The 21,822-nt window shown below is 54.5% G+C and overlaps 1 protein-coding gene across 1 annotated transcript in view; it reads right to left on the reverse strand.

The window, feature by feature from the left end:
• SF3B3 (splicing factor 3b subunit 3) overlaps positions 1-21,822 on the reverse strand; it is a 26,002-nt gene continuing 4,180 nt past the window's right edge. Inside the window, exons 7-26 of the mRNA XM_027465684.3 lie at positions 20,103-20,240; positions 19,239-19,342; positions 17,905-18,070; positions 17,302-17,397; positions 16,720-16,792; positions 11,500-11,651; positions 11,046-11,201; positions 10,613-10,768; positions 10,016-10,159; positions 9,157-9,279; positions 7,616-7,770; positions 6,754-6,928; positions 6,015-6,220; positions 5,022-5,178; positions 3,892-4,017; positions 2,740-2,952; positions 1,723-1,821; positions 1,490-1,633; positions 1,012-1,116; positions 1-769 (exon numbers count right to left, since the gene is read on the reverse strand). Coding sequence (XP_027321485.1) covers positions 629-769; positions 1,012-1,116; positions 1,490-1,633; positions 1,723-1,821; positions 2,740-2,952; positions 3,892-4,017; positions 5,022-5,178; positions 6,015-6,220; positions 6,754-6,928; positions 7,616-7,770; positions 9,157-9,279; positions 10,016-10,159; positions 10,613-10,768; positions 11,046-11,201; positions 11,500-11,651; positions 16,720-16,792; positions 17,302-17,397; positions 17,905-18,070; positions 19,239-19,342; positions 20,103-20,240 — 2,829 coding nt within the window. The 3' untranslated portion in view covers positions 1-628. The remainder of the gene's footprint in view (positions 770-1,011; positions 1,117-1,489; positions 1,634-1,722; positions 1,822-2,739; positions 2,953-3,891; positions 4,018-5,021; positions 5,179-6,014; positions 6,221-6,753; positions 6,929-7,615; positions 7,771-9,156; positions 9,280-10,015; positions 10,160-10,612; positions 10,769-11,045; positions 11,202-11,499; positions 11,652-16,719; positions 16,793-17,301; positions 17,398-17,904; positions 18,071-19,238; positions 19,343-20,102; positions 20,241-21,822) is intronic.

The raw sequence follows: 21,822 nt of genomic DNA on the forward strand, positions 1-21,822 counted from the left end.
TTAAAAACCAAAACCAGGCTTTTATTTTATTGCGTGCGCTGCTGGGGCACGGCGCGGAGCCGCGGCTCCTGCCAAAGGGGTTATGAAACGCAGCGAGGCCCGGAGCCGGGCCCTGCCTGCTGCTCCTCCCCACCCCCGGGACAGCCGACATTGTACAAAACCCTATTTACAGAGAAAACAGGCAAAAAAGACGAGGTTGAACCCCCCTCGCCCTTCGGGAGGGAGCAGAGCGGCCGTGCACCTCCCGGGCAGCCGCCCGCACCCCCGCGAACGAACTCTGAGCCACGCTGCAGCTGCTCCCTTTTCCAAAAATCGGGGAATTTGCACAAAAAGCTCCCGTCCTACAAGGGTGCAGCTGGAGGGGTCAGGGCACGACCCCCTGAGGGGGTGGGGGGTGTCCCTCCTGGAGCGCTTCCCCCAGAGGACAGCTGGAACACCAGGAGCCCTCGAAGGAGCAGGGGCGTGCACGGGGAGAGCTGGTGGCTGCTGCTCAGTGGGATCGTGGGAGGTTGGAACATGAACCGAGGGGAAGGAAGCGCTGTTTTAAGAAGGAAACCAAAATGAAAACGACCCCACACACGTTCTTCCCTCCCCACGTGCTCGGGGAAGCACCCCCGGAGCATCCTGCTCAGAAGGCGTAGCGCGTGCGGATGTCCTCCAGCTTCTTGGACACCTCGGGGGGCGTCCGGTCCAGCTCCTCGGCCACGTTCTTCTGCTTGTTGGGCTCCATCGAGTTGAACTGCTCACACAGGTCCCCGTCGATCACATTCTGGGGGGGGGAAGAAGGAGGAAAGTGAAGCAAGAGCCCTGCCTGAGCAGGGAAAATGGCAGCAAAGGGCTTGTTCCTGGAGCTCCCTGGTCCCACAGCTCTTCAAACACTAAGTTTTGGTCACCACCACACCAGCTCTGGTTCACAAACCTCCCCCTCAACAAGGAGAGGCTGGGATCTGCTGCTACGAGGTCCCCGAGCAGCCCCCGAAATGTGAGAACCGGCCCCACACCCGGACCCACCTTCACTGGGAAGTAGTAGGAGCGGAAACTGAGGTGGTCCCGCCCGCAGAGAGGGGGGTGCTCCGACCTCAAGTGCATCTCCACGTGCTGGAAGAAGTCATGGTCCTGAGGAGAGAAGAGCACAGATCATTACGGCATGCACGAGCCAGGCACCAGGCTTAGCCAGGGCTGGTGGTGGCCCAGCTCTGGTGGTCAGTAGCCCGGTTTTGGTGGTGGTCACCCCCTCGCGCTGCTCCAGAAGGCCCCAAAACAATGTGGCAGGTTGGCAGGCTACACGGCCCCCTCAGACCCAGGAGGGATTTCCAGCAGCAGTGGGACAAGAAAAGCTTTGAACTCTTGACGAGCCCATCGTAGCAGGAGGAGTTATCGAGCTCCTTCTCCTCCCCCTCGCATCCGAGCTGTCCCGCAGCCCCGCAGAGCCCTGGAGGCAGCTCGGGGATGCAGCGCAAACTGCAGCGTGATGACAGGGTCTGCTTACCTCGTGGGAAGTGAAGGGGACCAAGATCCCTATCCCCCCCGACAGGGTGGTGTAGACGAGGGATTCAGAGCCCCCGGGGATCAGCGTGGTCTTCTGCAGCGAGAGCACCGTCTCTCCCACGTGGTAGTTCATGATCACTTCGGCCTGGAAGTCGAGCACAGCAGCACGGGCGTTCAGCTCGTATGAAAGCAGCAAAAGGAGAGGAAAAAGAATAGATCCCACCCCCCGCTTACCTTCTGCGACGCCCCGTTAAGGAGCCCGCGGTCCCACAGAGCTTTGTTGCCCGTGGGGTCCTCGTCCACCTCGTCGTTGGTGTTGGGAGGCAGCCTCACCTGTGTCAAAAGAGCAGGGAAGGGTCAGCAAGGTGCAGGGAAGCGGTGAGCTTTGGGAAAGCCTTCGGGGCTCTGAACGGGCCACTTGGGTGTCTCCACATGGAAAGCTTTATTATAATAAAGCTTTTATTATAAAGATTTTATAAAATCATCAATTTGTCCCCTCCAGCAGGGGCTCCAGGATTATCAGCAACCATGTTATTAACACTGATGGCCCAAAAATGTGGGCAAGACCTCGAGCAGGCTCTGCCTGGCACGTGCAGACCACGCCAGGAGGCAGGGTTGCTTTGAAGGCGGCTGCCCCCTAACGAGCCCAGCTCGGGGCAGGGACACCAGGAGCATTAATTTGTGCACGGTGGCCAAATCCTGCGGGCGTAACGCCCGACACTCACCGCGCCCAAGCACACTTCAGGCAGAGATGAAAGCTCTGGCACAGGCTGCCTGCTCTCTCCTCCTCCCCGGCTGCAGGCCAGCCAAGCAGGGAAGTGGAGGCACTGACAACACCGGCTCTTGGAGGAAGTGAGAGAGGAAACCAGCGCTGGTGCCGAGGTCTGGGCAGGGAAAGTGAGAGCCAGCACCCTGACATGAGTGGCTGTGAAAAGGCCCACGAGGCCAGGTGTTGATTCAAGGCTTACGGCAATTTCTGGGGCAGTTCTAAGGTAAAGTGTCATCAGATGCTTCAGAAAGGCAGTGGGTTTTGACCCGATGGTTCTTTAGCTTGTTTGCTTTCGCTTAAACTGATAAACTGCAGCCGGCCACTGTGACGACAGCCAGCGCCCCATAAAAAACAAGGGAATGGCACAGGGCGTTGCCTCCAGCTGAGCACAGATTCTCATTCCTTTAAGACAAATCATGGGTGTTTTAAGGAAAAAGACATCCGCGTTCAGAAAGCCCCAACCTCTCCGAGGCACAACTCACCACGCAGATGTTGCCAAATTTGTCGGCTCCGGCCACGGTGTCGTAATCCAGGAGGGTGGCGGTGGTGACCCACCGCGGGTAGGTGTCGTCGGCGAAGATGATGAGCTGGTTCTCGTTCCTTTTGTAGCGCACCCAGATGAAGCTCTCCTGGACGTCCGACACGATCACTCTGTGCCCGATGGTCTGGATCCCGCAGATGTAGTTGGCGATGTGCTGCGGGGGGAGAAAGGACAACGGCTGAGTGCTTCCAGCAGGGAAGTATAACCCAGCCAGGTGCCATCAGCTCCATCTGAGAGCGTTTCCCTCCGTGATCCAGGGCTGGCCGCCCGTTTCTCAGCATCTCCTGTCGTATTTGGGGTACGCTGCACCCCAAGCTGAACACGCAGCCAACACAGGGCCCTTGCAAGGGATCATTTTTCCCTCAGCGGGCTGTGAACGGATGCAAGAGCAGCAGCAGAGAACCAGCGCCATCAGCAAACCAGACGTCAGCAGCAGGGCTTCCCCTCACTGCTGCAGCCCTGAAGGCCAGCTTCGATTTTTCATGCAAGTCATGCTCAGCAGAGAAGAAAAAAAAAAACAAAAAACAACAAAGGAAGAACAAACGTAACAAAAAGCCATTCCCCTCCAAGTTCCCAGCTCGCTGCGTTCGGCTGTGCAGCAGCCAGCACCTGGCACGGGTTCTGCAACCAGCATGAGAGGAGGAGGAGGATTTGGAGCAGGCAATTAACAGTGAGAAAACCACGCTCTGAAATTTTTCTTCAAGTCCCAGAGATGCCGAACAAGAAGGCCCATTGATCATGGGCCTTTAGAAGTCCAAGAAATACTTCAAGAGAAAAATCCCCTTTTCAGCGCTCCAGCCATCTGCAGAGGTGCTCATACACACCCTGCTTCTGTGCCCAGCCACGTAAGGAACTGCTCCCAGCAGCTCTCATGTTGCATCTGGATGGGACCTCTCACATTTGCAGCTCCTGCACACATCAGTAAACAGCATCGAGGCGGCATGGGCAGAGCTGCTGAGGCTGCCCTGGGTGGGCACAGAGGCCTGGGCACAGCTCTCAAGTCCCAGGGCACACCGGGGGCTGCAGCAGCCGCAGCTGAAGCCTCGTTTTGCCCACAACGCAAGCAGCTGTGGTGAAGAACGAGAGCCAGTACCTTGTTCTCACACTTCCGAAGCAGCTTCTTCTTGCCCAGGTCGTACACACGCAGCAGCTTCCCAACCCCGATCAGGACTCGTCCTTGGAAGGGGGCGATGGCTGCGGGAACCTCCTCCACGGGGGTCTAGAGAGGAAGAAGAGGAAGGCTGTGAGACCTCCACTGGCAGAGCTGAGCTTATGCTGAGCCTCAGGAGGCTCAGAGGCTCGCCAGCCTGCACCAAGGCTTTCAGCAGCCCATCATCCTTTTAGACAGGGAACAAGGGCACCCTCCCAGCACCAGCACAGCCACAAGGGCGCTAACGCAGCTCTGGGCACGGATGGAGCCCAGCCGAGGGCAGGCGGCACAGAAGACAAAGGTCCTGCTGCCTCTGCTCCTCGTGTTGCTTTTATCCTCACCAGAAAGATTTGATGCTTTGCCTAAAACCACCCAGAGGGAGCTTCCAGTCAGCGTTCCTAGCTCGGCTGCCTTGGCTACGAGAAGTTGTTTCACACCATCAGCTCCAAAGGGGGTGCCTGGTGGCACCAGAGGGCCGTGCTCCAGAACAGAGCCACCCATGGCACCAGGACCAGAGACGCGAAGGAAGCCCCAATTTCCCCTCCCACGTGTTCAAACCCTGATGTGCTGGAAGCGCTTGGAAGAACACAATTGGGTTTCAATACAGAAACCCTTGCTAAATCCCACGAGCCCTGCCAGCCGAGCTGTCCCCTGGGCAACCAGTGCGTCCTACACGCAGCCAGGAGGCACGGCGACAGCTTCGCGTGGCCAGTGCCGGGCCGAGCGCCTCGGCGCCAGGGCTCAAGCAGCCGAGTGTGAGCTCATTTCGTAAACAAGCGCCAGGAACAGCTCCCTGAGCTCGTGCTGAGGCACAAACAGAGCCACTTCTCTCCCCTGCTCGGCAGGGGCAAGGAAAAAACCACTCCTTTCCCATCTGCCAATTAGATAAGGCAGCTAAAGGCAATGGTCTGGGACTCCCAGGAGGTCTGCGTTGCGTCCTCAGCTCTGCAGAAGACGCCCTGTGTGATTTTTGGGGGAGGCGGCTTGTTTTCTCAGAGGCTGTTTCCAGCCCAACACCCACGTGGTGATCCGAGGCAGCGCTCGGGGCACCCAGCAGCTGCTCCCCCCCTCACCTTGTGCAGGAACTCCAGCTTCTCGCCGCCGTTCACCAGCTTGTAGGTGTAGACGAAGCCCCCGGCAACCGAGCGTGGGTTCAGGATCAGGTCCTTGGCCACCCCCACCAGCACATACCAGTCCTCGCCCGTGTTGGAGAAGCGGCACACAGCCACGCTGGGGGGGGTGACAAAACACTGGGGGTCAGCGCCACTGCGACACAAACCCACCCGCAGCACAGCTCGTGCCTGCCCGGGCCAGCCCAGCCCTCCCACCTCGAGCTTTCACTTCCAGAGGTCAGTTTTCCTCCCTGCAGTCGTGCCTGGAGCAGATTCCTTCACTCCCCCATAAAAAAGATGCGCTGCAGCTGTCTCACAAGCCCAAAGCAGCGCTTTTATGTTCTCGCAGCCTTTAGCCACATGCAAAGCCCCACTCCAAGCTCTTTTCCAAAGACTGTGCCAATTTGGACCGCGCGTGGAAGCTTCCTCCCCTTCCACTGTTATTTCCTGCCAGGTGCCTAGCTCAGCCAGGCTGGGAATTCTGGACAAACAGGACAGAGCTTCTGGGCTAGCACGACCCAACCCCGCTCCACCTGCGGAGGCTCTGTGCTGCCTTCCCCGCATCCCTCCGACATTTCCCTTCCCGTCTCCTCTCGCTTATCTGCACGAGAAGGGGAAGCGAGCGAGCGCAGGACATTCTTATGTTCCCTCCTCTCTTATCTCTCACTCCCATCCCCGTGTTTTTCTTTAAGCACCAGGGCCCAGTGAATGAATTTGGAGAGCTCCCAGGGTCATGTGCAGACAGAGCAGGGTGGGATGGGAAGGAAAGGCAAGACAAAAGCTCTGAGCACGTGGCTATCCCTTCTGGGACTTCACCCGGCCTCCTGATAACGTGCTGCGCCTGGGCTTCACCTCGCAGGACCAACAGTTGAGGAAAATGATGAAAAAAATGAATGGCCCACGTAAGACTCAGCAGCAGCAGGGATTTTTGCTGCGCCCGGCGCTGCTTCTTACCTGAAGGCGGCTTCGTTCTGCTCGAGCTGGACCAGATCCAAGGTGTTTCCCTGGATGGGGTTCATCACCCTGATAACGGAGGCCCACTGCCCGTTCCCTGCCTTGGGAGCGCCGAAGATGGACTCAGGCAGGTTCTCGTTCAGGAAGGCTGCGGCCATCTCCGCGGCCAGCTCCCGCTCGTCTTCACCCGCAGCCTCCACCATTTCCTAGGGCAGGTTAAAGGAAGGGGAAGGAACAGCTCAGAGCGTTTCCTCACAGACCTGGGAAGACCTAAAAGCCTTTGAATTGTGAAGCTCCCACATGTCCTGAGCTCGTTCCCCCAGCAGGTCTCAGAGCACACTGCCAGCTCTTCCCGGCCCGAGGGGCAGCTGTCTGGGGAGCCGTTTCTCCAGAGCAACAGCTCTGGAAACAACATTGAGCAAACTGAAGATGAAAACCCACCGAAACCCAAACATCCTCCCCGAGAACCCAGGCAACGGCGTTACGCAAGCAGGACTGTCCTGAGAAAGGTTTTTAGGGCTTGTCATAACAGCACGCAAGGAGAGGAGCACTGGGGAGCACTGCATCCTGCTGACATTCACATTTTGAGGCTGATTTCCACTCCCTTCAGCCCCTGTGCCTGTGCACAGCACAGAAAGGATCGGGCAGCAACAGCTGGGACCGCCGAGAGGCGAGGGTTTCAGCAGAAGTTGTCCCCAGGGAAGGGACGTGCGTGCCACCTGTCCCCCAGCCCGCCTACCTCAGCCATCTGCTGCTTCCTCTGCGCCTTGGTGGCCTCGGTGTACGCGTTGTGGTCTGTCTCGATGATGATCAGGTTGTTGCTCTCGGGGTGAATGACGAATTTGCGGGGTGTGTACTGCAAGGGGAAGGCCACCTGGTTGAAGACTGCCCCCAGCTTCTCCAGTGCCAAAATCCTGGGGGACAAAGACGTGAGAGGAGGTCAACACCGTCCAGTGGCGACTGTCCCGTGGGAGGAGGGGCATCCCACGCTCCTCAGAGATGCTCTAGTTACAACGCTATGAAAAATGCCAAAGCCTGGCCAGCCAGCCTTTCTTCTGCCCCTCGCCAGCTGAAATGCCAGTTCTTCTGGCATTTCGTGACTGAAAACCACAAGTCTCTCCAGAAAGAATGGCTCCTTTAAAAGCAGTGAATGCTGCAATAGCTCAGCGAGGACAGATATGAAGAAAGTGCCTGTTCAACTGCATGAGGCAGAGCTCCTGAATTTGTGCTCCCTTGTTGCTTTCAGATCAATGCAATCCCTAATTTAAAATCACAACAAACCCAGGCCTGTCATGCCTCCGTCTGCTCAGATGACGTGCCCTGATTTCTGCAAAGCAGCCAGTTCAGGTCAAAACCTGACGGTCCTAACCCGAATCACATTTTCTTATTTCAAAAAGCTACAGGGCACCAACCGGAGAAGCGCACCGCACCCTGTTTCTTTTTGCCATAAGCACCCTTCTGCTCTGTTTGCTTTCGGAAACACAGGCAAGTGTTTCTACCACATCATGACCCATGATAAGTAACCTTGAAAAAAAGACTTAAGGTGAGTCACTTTACCCCTGTCCTTCTGAAGGCCCTCGTGGCTTCCCCTCAGCTCTTACCTCAGCGTGTTTGTGGAGATGGCCACAATGCCCTCGGGGCACTGCTCAGAGGCAAAACCGGAGGCGAACTCCAGGGTCTCGTAGGACAGGGGAGTCAGGTGGAAACGGGACTGGTAGGAGTAGCTGAGCCAGGAGCGGCTCGACATGGCCAGCACCTGAAGAGACAGAAAGCAGCGAGTTGGGCACACCTGGGGATGGAGGCGAGCTCCTTCTGTGCAACAGGAGGGGTGTAGGTGAATGAACAGCACGGCAAGGGACCCTCACTGCTGGAAAAACTGAATAAATTCCTGTGTGTGGGCTCAGCCCAGCTCAGAGCAAGCCTTCAGAAACACCGCTTGCTTTCAAGAGACAGCTCAGTTTGGGAATCGTGTATGACACCAAGAGGAGCTGTCAAGGGAATGGACGGTCAAACTGAGGTACAATAAATAGAATTTTATCTGTAAAACCCACGATCAACAAATACTTTCATGTCTTTAAAAAAAACAGCATGTTCTAATGGGAACAGGTCTTACAAAAGAACTACATCTGTAGCTCCGTCACCCACCAGGTGCTGCAGCTCTGCTTTGGAATCTAAGTGACAGTTACTTTAAAAAAAAAATAAATTAAAATAAAAAACAGTAGCCCATTTTCAATCAATTAAGCTAAGGGAAACAAAGGAAGCAGACGGACTTGTAACTCCTCCGCTTCCCACATCTGGCTAACCAACAGCAGCCCAACTTTCCTTTCTGCCTGACCAGCAAGAGCTGGAGTTGCCCTGAGGCTGCTCCAAGCCACACACCAGCTGTCCCCGAGCGTGGTTTTTCCTCCCCAGGCTATCAGATGAGAAACCAAGACTGGTGTGGATGCCGAAAGTGCTTGGTTGCTTGACATGCTCTCCCAGTTACAGCTGGGAGGCTGGCAGGAGCAAGTCAGACCCACCCCACGCACCACAACATGACAGCAGAGCTCGGATCCCCAGCTGCAGCCCCCTGCGCATTTCTCAACCCTGAAGGTGTCGTCCAAAAATGAGTCAGGCAGGGGGTGGCAGATCTCTCCCCTGGTGTCACATCAGAAGGGCTAAAACAGCACTTCCGATGAAACAAGTTCTTCCCTGTGAGCCAAATCCTACAAATATTTTCCTTGAGCCACGCATGTTTACATCCTAGCCCCTGGCTGTGCTGCTCGTGACTGGCGCAGGAGACGAGCACGACCTGCATCCAGCGGCCCAGGAGCACGAGGCTCCCTGGGGCTGTCCACTGAGGCAGGCAGGACGAGCTTTTTCAGTGTCTCTGTGCCAAGAAATCCGTGCAGGGCTTTCCAGGCAAGCTGCAAACACAGCCTGGGGGCTGGATGACTCCCGTTCAGGCAAGGCAGGGCAGCACTGCGTGTTAATTCCCAAGGAGTGTGGGGAGTAGTGACAGGAACAAGGGTGCCTGCGAGGCAGGCAGCTCCGTAACCAAGTGCTTCTGCTTCCCACCCTCACCCAGAGGGTCCCTGCCCACCAGGGAGGACAACGGGGCAGCTGTACGAGGGACTGGGGCCGTTCCCCTCGCCCCACTCACCGCCTCCTGGCCCTGCATCCGGACACGGAAGAGCTTGACTGGCCGCGAGCCCAGGTACCTGGTCCTGGTATCGGAGAGATCTCCCGTCACGGGGTCCAGCACAGTTCGCAGCAGCACACCGTTCTTGGCAGCAGGAAATCAGAGTCAGGCCACGATTACAGACACGCAACAACCAGCTACAGCCTCGTGTTGCTCAAGACAGCAGAGAATTTCTGAAGAACTAGGCGTTTGTTTTCCTAGCTTCTGATACAACCCCTCCTGTAACCACTCGCTACCTAAATTGGCTTAGTGTCACAAACCAGAGCTGCTGTACACTCCCAAGGGGCAGAAAGGAATTAATATTAAAAAAATAAAAAAAGCAAAAGCAAAGAAACATTGACTAGGAATTCAGGTTCATCACATAGCCATGAAAATCTTGAGGACTGACTCAGTTTCCTAATCCCTCTCAGTACAGAGCATTCACCCCCCAAAGCCCACACTGCTTAAGTTTGCCTTCTGACATCACTCGAGGCTGTTCTGGTTATTTTTACCACATGTTGAATTGTCAAAACAACATTTTTTGGTTCAGGATCACAGAGCCAGTACTGGATGCAGCAAAAACTGTGCAGCAGCAGAGTTATTAGAGCAGAGCCTGCGGTTGTGGGCAGTCACTTCCTTTGATATCCTGCCCTACAGGCAGCTTCTGGAGAAATGACCAACGTTTCACCCAGAAATTTGCAGAGCTTGCCCTCCTTGTGGAAGGGGTAGAGTACAACTTGTCCCACACAAAGTCTGGGGGAATGTGCTGTCTCCTGCCTAGCCTCGGGTCTGGGAATGCAGGGGGAAACTTGCACTTGTGCCCCGTGAGCTCCCCGCTCACCTGCAGGCCGATGTTGAGGTAGAGGAAGCCGATGGAGCCCCGCTCGCCCAGCTCGTCCTGCTTCTCCGTGCCGCCCATCTCCACGATGCACAGCGACTCGGGCTGCGCGGGGAGGGCCTGCATGCTCAGCGGCTGCAAGCAGTCCTGCGGGAGGCAGAGGGGAAAAAAAGGAAAAGAAGTCACAACAAACACGGGGCCGATGGATTGTGGCAAGCAAGGAGTGGCAACAACCCTGCGGTCTGCGGAGGACGAGCTCTGAACACTCGTCTGTCACAGGCAGAGGAATGATGCTGCTTTGCTGCTAAACCCACTTGCAGAATGGGTTTGCTTTTACCACGGATACAAACAGTGAGAAGAGAGGGGGAAAAAAAAGCTCTTTTATCTTATCTAGTAAATGGCCAGGCCTGAGCAAGGCCTGATAAAAGAAAGGAATCTGTTTCAGGCTGGGATCCAGGGCCACGTTTCCTCTCAGCTTGGCAGAGAAGCCAGGCCAGTTAGAATTATTCCTTCCTGACATCCCCGGGACACGGCACGGCTCCTGAGCTCCCATCTGAACGCTCCGAGCCAAGAAGAGGCGAAGCCAGAGCCGCTACTCACCGAAGGGTCGAGGGAAATAATCCTGACGGTGTTGTCCACCAGCCCGACGGCGAGGAAGCGGGAGCGCTGCTCGCCAGGCGGAACGTTGGCCAGGCTCATGCACACCACGTCGGCCGACATCTCCTTCCGCTCCGTGTACTCGTTCAGCTGTCCTGACTGAGGCAGAAGAGCACAGGAAGCACAAAATTTATTAATTAACCGGGCAACGGGGTGGACCAGCACCAAAATATCCCTCTAAACCCTTCCCTCAATTGGTTTTAAATTTATTTTGGCGATCGTGCTTTGAATTATTATTATTTTTTTAAGCCATTTCTGTACAGCCTTATTTCAGCGACAACTCAAAGGGCCAGAGCAGCAGGTCTGCTCTGGGGCAGGCACCCCATGCTCTGCTGTGCCCTCCCAGCCTCCCTCAGCAGGTTAACGCCACACGTACCGGGTCCATCTCGAAGTAAACCAGCTCTCCTCCGGTCAGCGCTATCACCACCTGCCTCTGGTTCACAGCGCACTTGACGATGGTTTTCTTCCCGGGCGTCTTCCACTCGTTCACCCTTTTATCTGCTCGGATGTGCCGGATGCCATCCGGGTACACCTGAAGGACAAAAGGTCCCGTTAATTCCTGGATTCCCGACTTTCACCTCACCCACAATTCCGCCACAAGCAAGCCAAAGCAAGCATCACCCCAGCAGCATCACCCCAGCAGCACTGCCCTAGGTGCCAGAGGCCGGATTAGGACCACACCACTCGCAGCTGGAAGCATTTTATCTCTGAACTACAGCAAGAAACCACTGAGCGTGCACTGAGGGAGTTTAGGAGCGTTTTCAGCTTGCCCAGTTTAACTAGCAGGATAAAAGAGAGAAGCCGCAGAGGTGCCAGGAGCTGTCCTTTACCTGCACCAGAGCATCGTCCCCCAGCAGGGAGCAGGACAAGGTGGGCGTCGTACCCAGGAACCCCGAGTCAGTCACTTCTTCTACGGTCTCTCCGATGGACAGCACCAGCGTGGCGTTTACGAAGGACACGATGATATAGGCGTCAAATTCATCTGAGCAAGGGAGACAGGAGGGGGGAAAAAAAAGACTCGGTTAAATAAATGCAAGGCTTCCCATCCGAATTAACAGCCTGACGGATGTCTAGCAGTTACTCCTCAGCAGAGTTGCAGTGATAATTACATCTGCTGGCGGTGCTGTGTGAGTTCATCCCAGGGCACGCAGCACAAAAGCCGTCCACTGCTGGGCTCTGAGGAACACCAGACCGAGCAATGATCTCTATACGGAGTCAGTTTGTGATGATTTGACTCGTTTGCCTTCATTCTGGCAAGCAACCCTACTGCTTTCTGACGACGGCACAGGGCCTGCAGTTTTTAAGACCCCTGCCCCACCTCTCGTGAGGAGCTGAACCCAGATTTAATGCCCAGCGAGGCCCAGGTACAACAACCTGAGCCAGGGAAGCTGTGTGCAGAAACCACACCACGGATGCTGTGAACAGGAGTTTGCAAACCTCACCTCCACCCAGTGTCCCCGCGCTAACAGGCTGCAAACATTTCGGGTAGGGGACAGCAGGAGAGCTCGGGGCTGGCCTGCTCCACCAGCACCCAGCAGCTCAGCTGCCTTACGCTCCCACTGCTGCCCGGGATGAGAAATTTCCACCTTTAACACAGAGCAAGAGGTGACCTTTACTCCTGCTGCTGCTGGTGACAGCACGGCAGCCATCACCTCCTGCTCTGGCTTCTCCCAGAGGGAAGAGCCTGGGAGAGTCCAGCAGCTCGGACAGGGAGACGCTGCGCTAACAAAAACAGCCTGAACGGCTCACACGGAAATAGGGAAACTTCGTGGGAAACGGGGCAGGGGCAGCGTGCAGATGGAAAGCCCCAGCCTGCTGCTGCACGTCTGCGTTCTGCAGCCAGGCAGGCAGTGAAGAGGGGAGGGGAGAGCCTCGTTAAAACAGAGGAATGAATGTAGCAGCAGCAACGAAGCCGGCTGGGAAACGGAGCCAGGAGCCTCAGCGGAGGAGTGAGATTGCCTCAGAGGAGCTTCTGGTGCTGTTGTCATGCACGTGCTGTTTCTTCAAGAGGAGAAATCCCTTTAACCCACTGCACCCGATTCCACCCCAAGCTCAGGCACCGCAGCACGTGACTTAGCAGGCGAGGGGTACGAGAGCTGTCCCAGCTGTGCCCCTGAGCAGTTTCACCAGCTGGAAAACCAGGTGAAAGCAGTTTCACCCGTGGGAGACACGGAAAAGCAACCCACGCATCTCGAGGCACGGAAAGAGAACAGAGCACTCCCACCAGGACGAGTACGGGCTGCCAGCAGGTAACACGCAGCCTCGTTCGGCTACCTTTAAGCTGGTTACCGAAGCAAAGGTTCCAGGAACACAGCTTTTCCCTACCCACCCTGCTTAGAGGAAGGTGTTGCCAAATCTGCTGTGTCACGTCTGCAACCCAGTTCTGACATGCAGCTGAAAATATGTAAGTGAAGAAAACATCATTTTTTCTCTGAACATCTGGCACGCAGGCGCCGATGGAGACCGAGGAGCTCTGTGCAGCTGAGGCAGCCCCAGCACTGCCCCGTGACACAGCTCCAGCACTGCCCCCTCAGCGGTCACAGCCAGGACCTGCAGCGCGCCCCCAGGCCCCGAGGGAGGCAAATCCCACGGGGAAGTCAGGAAAACAAGAAGAACGGAGCCTGCACAGAGAAACAGATCCCAACAGGATCCCTCTGCCGCTCCCAGGGGGTGGTAGGGGTCCGGTGAGCCGTGCGCTGCCACACACCGTTTGCTTTCTGCTCTAAACCGCGGCTTCTCCTAAAATTTGCACGCGTTGGTGAACACCAGAAGCCTGCAAGAATTCCTCGATTGCTTTAACTAGGGATTCTAGCAGTTCACTGCCCTTTAATTCATAAATATCCTGTAGACAGGATGTTCTAAAAATTCCATTGCAAAGAGCGTCGCTGCTTTCCAAACTTCTTGAGAGCTGCTCCTTCCCCCGGGGCCGTCACTCTCATGACAAACCTCCGTGTTCCAGCTGGAGGCTCACCCACGTGGGCTGCAGCAGGATGAAGAAAGCCAAACAGATTCCCTTCGTCCTACTCCAAACAAAACTCGTTCCTGCCCCTCAAGGCTTCTAGCTCTTTCTTTGCCACTGCTTTAGCTACAGCAGCGCGCCGTTCCTCCTGCGTCAGTAACGGTGACAAGTGCACTTCTGCTCCAAGCCCGCAAGCCTCGCTTCCTGCCTCTCTGCTGAGGCTTTGGGAATAAAAGCTTGGGTTGACCAGGGTGCAGTCAGCGAGTAGGACGCATTCACCCAGCCTCCACGATACCATTTTGCTTCAGAGAACTGCCTAGCTGAAATTCAGAAGGTTAAATCCCCGGGGCACACTGAGCAGTATTCTCAGCTGAAGAACAGAGCTTTCTGTTTGACAAGATACAACCCCAAGCACAGCACCGGGCTGCCTGCACTCAGGCAGACAGGCGTTACTCTGTGCGCATCATGAGGCTGCAGGGGTGATTAGCGCTGCCCTAATTGCTCCAGTTCGCCCCTTTCAGCCAGAAAATGACATTCCAGTGCCCGAGGAGCCACAGCTGGACTCGCTCTCCTGTGCCCTCAGCACACGTGTCCCGCAGCCCTGTGCACGCCACGAGCAGCTAGGAAAACATCACGCTTCTGTCCAGGAACACCGTGCCTCTGCCCTTTGTGGGACTTGCCGGGAACTCAGTTGGGTTCAGCCCCTGATGTTCCATCACCGTGAGCCAGCCCACGCCCGACACGGGCTTTTCACGCCCCGTGGCGTTTGGGTTTGCACAAACACCCGCAGTTCAGCGGGCAGGGACGAACAGCGAGGAGCTTCAGGGCTACTCTCACTTGGCAGACCCGGGGGGATGCCAGCACATCTCCCTGGGCTCCTGTTTGCTCCTGCAGCACTGACTCACTGCGCAGAGCTGCGTGTGCGGGAGCTGCCAAGCTGCCTCCACGGCCCAGCCTCAAGCTCCCAGCCCTCGATACCTGGCTGCAAATACCCCAGGGTTTGGTGCAAAGCCCTCTGCTCGTGCCAGGACCACAGGGCAATCCCACGCCAGCAACACCTCAGGAATTATTTGTTATTTTCTCTGAGGTGGGAAACAAAACAAAGCAGCTTGGGAGCTCAGATCACCTCTCGAATGCACACCTGATTTTAGGCAGAGACACAGTCAATTATTCTGTCCCCCAATGATCCTGAGAAGGAACGGGAGATGCCTTCTCCTCCTCAGCTACCAAAACCCAAAAGCACCCATCTCCAGCTACACGACAGCCTCCACTCATGCACTGAAAAGCTCAGCGGAAAGGGAGCCCCGGGACTTTGGGGTCGTGCGTGGTTAACCTGTGGGACGGCTCAGGAGCCCCTAGCAGTAGGTACACACCTGTGGTGATCAGCACCTCCACCACCAGCCACCTGTGGAAGAAAAAAAGAGGCTTGGTATTGGTAGTGTGCATCACCACGTACCAGCCAGGGTTAGTACTGCTCCGAAAGCTGCCAGCCCGCACGGGTCTCTGAGGCCCTGCAGCGCACGCTCGCCACGGCACCGAGGCAGCGCCGGGCAGCCTGACTGCAAACTGAGCAGAGTTCTGAGATCAGGCAGGTGTCTGAAAGGGCTCTGCAGTCTGATTAAAACCCACAGAAATTGTGTGAATTCAAAGAGCCGTGGCACGGTGACTGCTTTTACAGAGAAATAAACTATTTAAAAAGTGGCAGGGCTCCCAGCAGCTTCCAGCATTTCTGGAGTCATCGAGAAGATCTTTTTGCTGGAACTCAGAAAATCTGGTAAGAGGAAAAAGAGGCAGCAGCAAGACCAGGCTGCTTTATGTAGGTTAGCGATGATCCTTCGTCCCCTGGAAGTCAAAGCATTCCTCTGGAACCCCACCAGGAAACGTTTTAAAACTGTAAGGTCATGTCAGAAGTCCCGATCCCTCCAAGGCAGACGATGTTACCAGCTCCTATTCTGGAGGGCAGGAGCACAAGCAAACCGGAAGGCCTCTTTTAAAGTAAATCACATGGTCTCGATATGAACTGTGGAAATATTTTCCTTCTGAGCCCTTTCATTTCTGGGAAATGCGCAGGCACTTCCCGCACGGGGTTCCTTCCATGCTGCTCAGGCAGTGCACGAGTCTCAGAACACAAATGGGGAAATTGAAGGCAGGTCTCAGGTGACAAGGAAAACCCCACAGCAATGCCTGCCACCCCCACAGGCTCCCTGGAAGACCCGCTACCCCGAAACTGCTTAAAACCCAGATACCAGCACAGGAGGAGGGGGTCTCTGCCATTTCTCGCTGCCATTTCTACACCCAGAGCATAAAACCACAGCGAGTCTCTGCGAGACACGCACTGCCTCCCAACAGCCACGGAGACGCACCAGCACCCCAACTGGTTTCATTCCGGGCATGCTTGGTATTTGAGGACCTCCATTCTCACCCCCCAGGGAGGCAGGATGAGGGCTGACATTTCCTCCTATACTTTCGCAAGGCAAATCCATCATTTTGGAGCAGGTTAAAAAAATACGAGCAAACCCACAAGCTCATACAATTTGACAATTTCAACGATCGGACTTCCTGGAACGCGCGGCGCCCTCCATCCCGCTGGGGTTTTGAATAGGCAGCGCGTCCCAGCCCAAACAGGCTGTTTTCTTCACAGACAGGCACGGAGGGAAGTAATAAAATACAGATACTGCCACCGATTTATCTGCTTTGTTCCGTAATTCGCATCCTGCTGCTTCGCAAAGAGCTGATTCCTGCAGTTGTCAACACCTCTGGAGAACAGCGAGCGCGCTCCAGCACAAAGCAGCGCCACTGCCTGCTGGTGGCAGAGCAAGAACTTGTGGAAAAGGCGAGAAGAATTCTGGAGACACAGCACAGCGGGCGCTGGGGGCAGGTGTTTCTTTGTCAGAGGGAAGTGGGACAGTCCTAGGGGGGCTGCCACGTACAGACAGGTGTTTCGATTCGAATCGAGTTTCAGGGACAGCACACAGCCACCGTGCTGCACCCTTCCTACCTCCTCGGATAAAAGACTCCCCCCAAAAACCAGCAAAAGGACCCCAAAGCATGTCATCACCTCCCCGAGGTGATTTACGAGCACGCCACCTACCTTCAACGTGCCTCCTCACAGTCCACACAGCGTTGGGGTTACCGGGCAGCTCCGAGACGGCCATTTCGGACACCTAGGAGGAAATGAGGACCAGGTTCTTTTGATAACAGATGTTCGGACTTACTGGGGGATTACTTACTGTAACAATCAACCCTTTTAAGCTTTCCCACAACCGGGAAGGAAAACTATCCAATTCCCAGCTCTGATGCTCCCCCCATGCCAGATGTGCAAGGGGGCAGAGCGCCGAGCAGCGCTGTCGCAACACGAGGGCTCCAGCTCACCAGCTTTTACACGGGGTCAGCCGCCCCCAGCGCCGAGAGCAGCAGCAGCTGGCAGGGACGCTGCCAAAGCTCCAGCTCCAGACACTCACACGTTAGGGGAGACAAAATGCAGGTGGTGTACAGTCAGAACAAAAAGCCTTTGAGGCTGAGGGCAAACAGCACAGCCCTTCTACTTCCGAGGCACAAGCCTCGAGTTTTATTCTGCCTCCAGGCTACAGTGGAAGGTGAATCCCCTCCTCACAGGACCCTGAGATCATCTCCCACTGCCTCCCGCTGTGTTTCTGAGGAGCTGCAGTCTCACCTCAAGCCCGTGCCTCAGAACCCTCAGAGACGAGCGGGGCCCCCGGCCACAGGCCACGTACAGCTGGGGGGTGTCCTCGTTGGCCAGATCCGCGATCTGCAGGGAGGAACAGCATCAAATCATCCGCAGGAAGAGGAAATAAAACCGAGCTCTGTGCGCCGTGCTACTGCTTTAATGCTTTCTTCAGCCACTAAAACCAGTGAAAACGCCACAGGGTGTGCCATCTGCTGCCCTGAAATGATGGCGAATTTTATGCAAACCCTCTGCAGAGGGGATGAGAGCCAGTTTAATGGTCAACAGAGGACCTGCACGGGACTGCTGGCCCACTCCGTATGTCCTGATGTGAATTTATCACCACGGCAATCAAAAGCTGCCAGACCAGGTACCAGTCGCAGGCAGCTGGCTGAGGATTTAGCAGGCCTGCTTTTCTATCTGCATTTAGTATGGCACAGAACTTCTGGGAAGCTAGGATTAACGCAGCTCTGGTGACTGTGGTTATACGCAAATACTCTGCAGAAAAGCAGAGGGAAAAACATCGTGCCTCTGCAATTCCTCCAAGTGAGAAAGATTTGAGTGGGAGGGAGCTTGCCGATGGCAACGCACCTGACAACACAGAATAGGAGACAAACTGTCCAACTCATCCACCAGCACCAGGTTCTTGAGGGGCCGTGGCTGGAAGAAGAACGTATCTCCTTCCTCAAGGGGCATGGCAGAAGAGAACTCGGGCTCCTCGTCGTCGTCGCCCAGGTGAGCTATCTGGTACAGGTAGCTGAGACAGAGAGCAAGAGCACACTGAGCACAAAGCACGGGCTGCTCCAAGTCAGGCACAGCCAAATACTGGGCAGCGGGGTGGAGGAAATCCTCCCCTGTCCTACACAGCCATTAAAATTTAGCCTTAGGGATCGTTTCCTTGGAGACAAGGCCATGTTACAAGGGGATCTGATGGCTGCTGAATGAATAAATTAAATCGAGCTCTCCTTATCTGCAGCTGTCCCTGGAAAAGTATAGCAGTTTTGGTGTTTTACCTTGAGCCTCAGAGATGCTCGTGGTAGAGCCAGAGCACTGGCGGCTGCGGCCACAAGCAGGGCCAACAGCTAAGACCGCAGCGCTGCAGTTCCCTGTTTTATTGGAGTACTCTCACCTCGTTACTTCTAACCTCACTCTCTATTCCATTTTATGGGTCTAAATAACACAACCATCAAGTTAAACTTCAGAGGAAAAATCGAATCCAGAAAGCCAGGCCAATTCAATTGCTGTTTTTAATATGTGCAAACGAACATGGCTTCCTCAAAAGCTTGCTTTATAAAACCAAAATCAGCCGCTCTGGTGAACCAGAGGGAGCTCCCCCGCGTGGCTGACTCCGCAGATGCAGTCAGAAGAGCACAAACCTCCATTTCTGTGAGCACACCGCTGTAAAGTCACCTCCAAAGTCTTTCTCCAATCTCTGGACTATTCTTGACCCCCCAAATACAAGAGGAAGCCCTTGAGAATGATTGTATTAAGAAGCGGGCCACACAGTTACTGATAAAAAACCCCTACCTACTCCCGAGTACGCCATAGGGTTTTGAGAGACTGTACTACACACGCAAGTTCAGTGAAAATCAACCAAATGAACCAAAAGATAATTCATTCGTCAGGATACGACTGATCCTACATGAACCCTAAGTGCTCAGTTCTTCCAAAACCTGTTGCAGCAACATGTTATCTTCTGTCCTCTGCCCTCCAGTATTTAATCTGGATTGAACAACAAGAAAATTCCCCGTTCAGTCATAGCCTAACCCAATTGTTCTGCTCAAGCCATGTGAACAAAGCATTAATCCACTCATTAAAACAGAGATTGTCTTTTTATGTTCAGCAAGGGCAAGGGTCGGCTTGCAGTCCTGAACAGAAACAGGCTGTTTCAGGGGAAAAATGCTGATGTGAAATTGTTTACTCACTGGTTTCCAAATTCAGAAGCCACAAAGAGAAAGCCAGTCTTCAGCACGCACATGGCAGCAGCCACAGGAACGGTGTCGAAGTACTTGAGTCGAATCTCTGTCACCTGAAAGCAGACGAAGACGTGACTGTGCTTGCAGAGCACTAAAGCCGCACATATCCCTCGATAAGAAAGCCAGGCATTCTGCTTCATCCCGAGGCTTCCTGGCTTTTGAAACACTGAGTCATTTTAGAAAAAAAATGAAAGGCAGATGTGGAAGTTAACTGCCTAAAAGGAAGAGGGAACTGGCTCTGTTTGCACATCACTGCACAGCAGCCGTCCTCCCCAAGCGCACGACTGTCCTGAGCAAACGTCTGCATCAGGCACGGTCGCAGCACCCCTTGGTAAAGCATTCCAGAACAATCTCAAGCCACAGTGAGATGCTGCACACTCACTCTGTGCTCAATTTGATGTGTTTAGATGTAGGTGGAACTAAGATTTGACATATACTCAGGAAAAACAAGCACCAAGCACGTGATTCAGTGCAGCAGAGATCTCTTCACCGAGAAGCACCAGAGCAGGCAGCAGCAAGCCCCCTCCATTCAGGTTTATTTCAGCTCACAGACCAGCAGCACCAAGGTGGCTACCTCAAACAGCAACGAGATCAACTGCAGTGTATAAACAGCTTTGCAAACCTCGTGCTGCCTCTGTATGAGCAGGGAGCCGTTATGGCCATGGGTGCAGCTGTTACAAAGCACACAGACCACACGCCACCACAGCTAAACCCAAACTATGAAGCATTTGTCCATTTAGAGAGTCAGGCAGAACAAAGAACCGAGGACTCTTTCGCAACGAGTGCTTTGTGTTGTTCTGCCACGGTGCTCACCATGTCTTCATCGGTCTCCAGAGTGATTTTGAAGATGTCTCCCTGCTCCGTCTGGGCCAGGAAGAAGAACATGGACTTGGTCTTGTGTGTGGCGGAGCAGACGAAAATCATACCCCTCTCCGGGTCGTCCAAGTCGTTCTGCCAAGAGAGCACGCAGGGGTCACTGGGGGAAGACTCAGAGCAAGCACAGCCACTGCCTGCAGAGCTCCCACCTCACGGATGCCCAACAACTGACCACACTGGGACAGGCTTTCAACCCCAGCACACCCTCCCCTGCAGGAAATACCTCCCTCAGGTGCTGTGCCTCAGCTCCCCCCCTCTTGCCCCTTTTGCCCTCCTCCTGGAGGGCCCTCTGTGGTGTAAATGCCTGAAGTAACTAGGAAAATAAAACTAACATTCACAGTTTTAAGGAAAAGGTACAGCATTGAAGAGGCTTTCAGGGTAGGGCATAACTGCATTATCTGAGCATTCCCTAGGCTCCCAACCTTAGATGCTATCGCGCTGGGGAAACTTGGTGTGCTAGCTCTAAGGTACACCACGGAGCGTGGAGTGGAGTGGAGACACCACGGCTAGGCTCTGTAATCAGGTGGGGCCTCGATTGTTCTTGTGCACAAAGCTGCACTTTTTGCCACCCTAAGCCAAAGACCTGTCATGTTTTGACAAATGCTGTACCCTAGTGTACTTTTTGCTCATTATAATATCATTATAATACCAAAACACACCTCCATCCCAAAAGCTACCCGCCTCCAAGGTGCGACCACCCCTCACTGAGCATGCGCTCTGAATTTCTCGGAGCCTATTACTTTAAACGGAAACGGGAAAACTTTACACCAATCATAACTAAGATATGCTTGACTAGAGCCACTCAAGCTCCACCTAAAAGATAGAAAATAATATAAATTGGCCCAAGAGAGAGGGGATGTTAGGGAAGATACCATCGTCAGGGGAGATACCATCCCGAGGACATACAACATCCTTAGGACCTCCTGACTCCTGGGATCAGTCGACGGGCTGAGCCTCTCTTCCCCCCCCATTGGGACGCCTTTGGGTGAGATCTGAATATTTGCTTATAAATCTCTATAGAGTCTTTGATCCTTTTAACGCGTTTATTTCTAGGCTGCGCACCTAGAACACCTAGAACACCTAGAACACCTAGAACACCTAGAACACCTAGAACACCTAGAACACCTAGAACCCACACCTAGAACCCAACACCTAGAACCCAACACCTAGAACCCAACACCTAGAACCCAACACCTAGAACCCAACACCTAGAACCCAACACCTAGAACCCAACACCTAGAACCCAACACCTAGAACCCAACACCTAGAACCCAACACCTAGAACCCAACACCTAGAACCCAACACCTAGAACCCAACACCTAGAACCCGCACCTAGAACCCGCACCTAGAACCCACACCTAGAACACCTGTAACACCTGTGTATTTCATGCATACTGGCTTGCTTTTGCAGATAGTCACTATCACCGGCAATCCAAAAGAACCTGATTATCTGTTGCTGTAATAAACCATACTTGATTGCATTGTGATAGCTCTCATTAATGCAACTAGGGTGAGGGTGGTTATCCGTGATAGTTCAGTGTTCTGAATCTAACCAGACCCCCAGACGGTTAATGCATTGTTGGTGAATGTCTGAACGGACCCCCAGGTGGTTAATACGTTTTTGGTGAATGTCTGAGCGGACCCCCAGGTGGTTAT

This window comes from Anas platyrhynchos, chromosome 12 (assembly GCF_047663525.1).
Source record: "Anas platyrhynchos isolate ZD024472 breed Pekin duck chromosome 12, IASCAAS_PekinDuck_T2T, whole genome shotgun sequence".
NCBI lineage: Eukaryota > Metazoa > Chordata > Aves > Anseriformes > Anatidae > Anas > Anas platyrhynchos.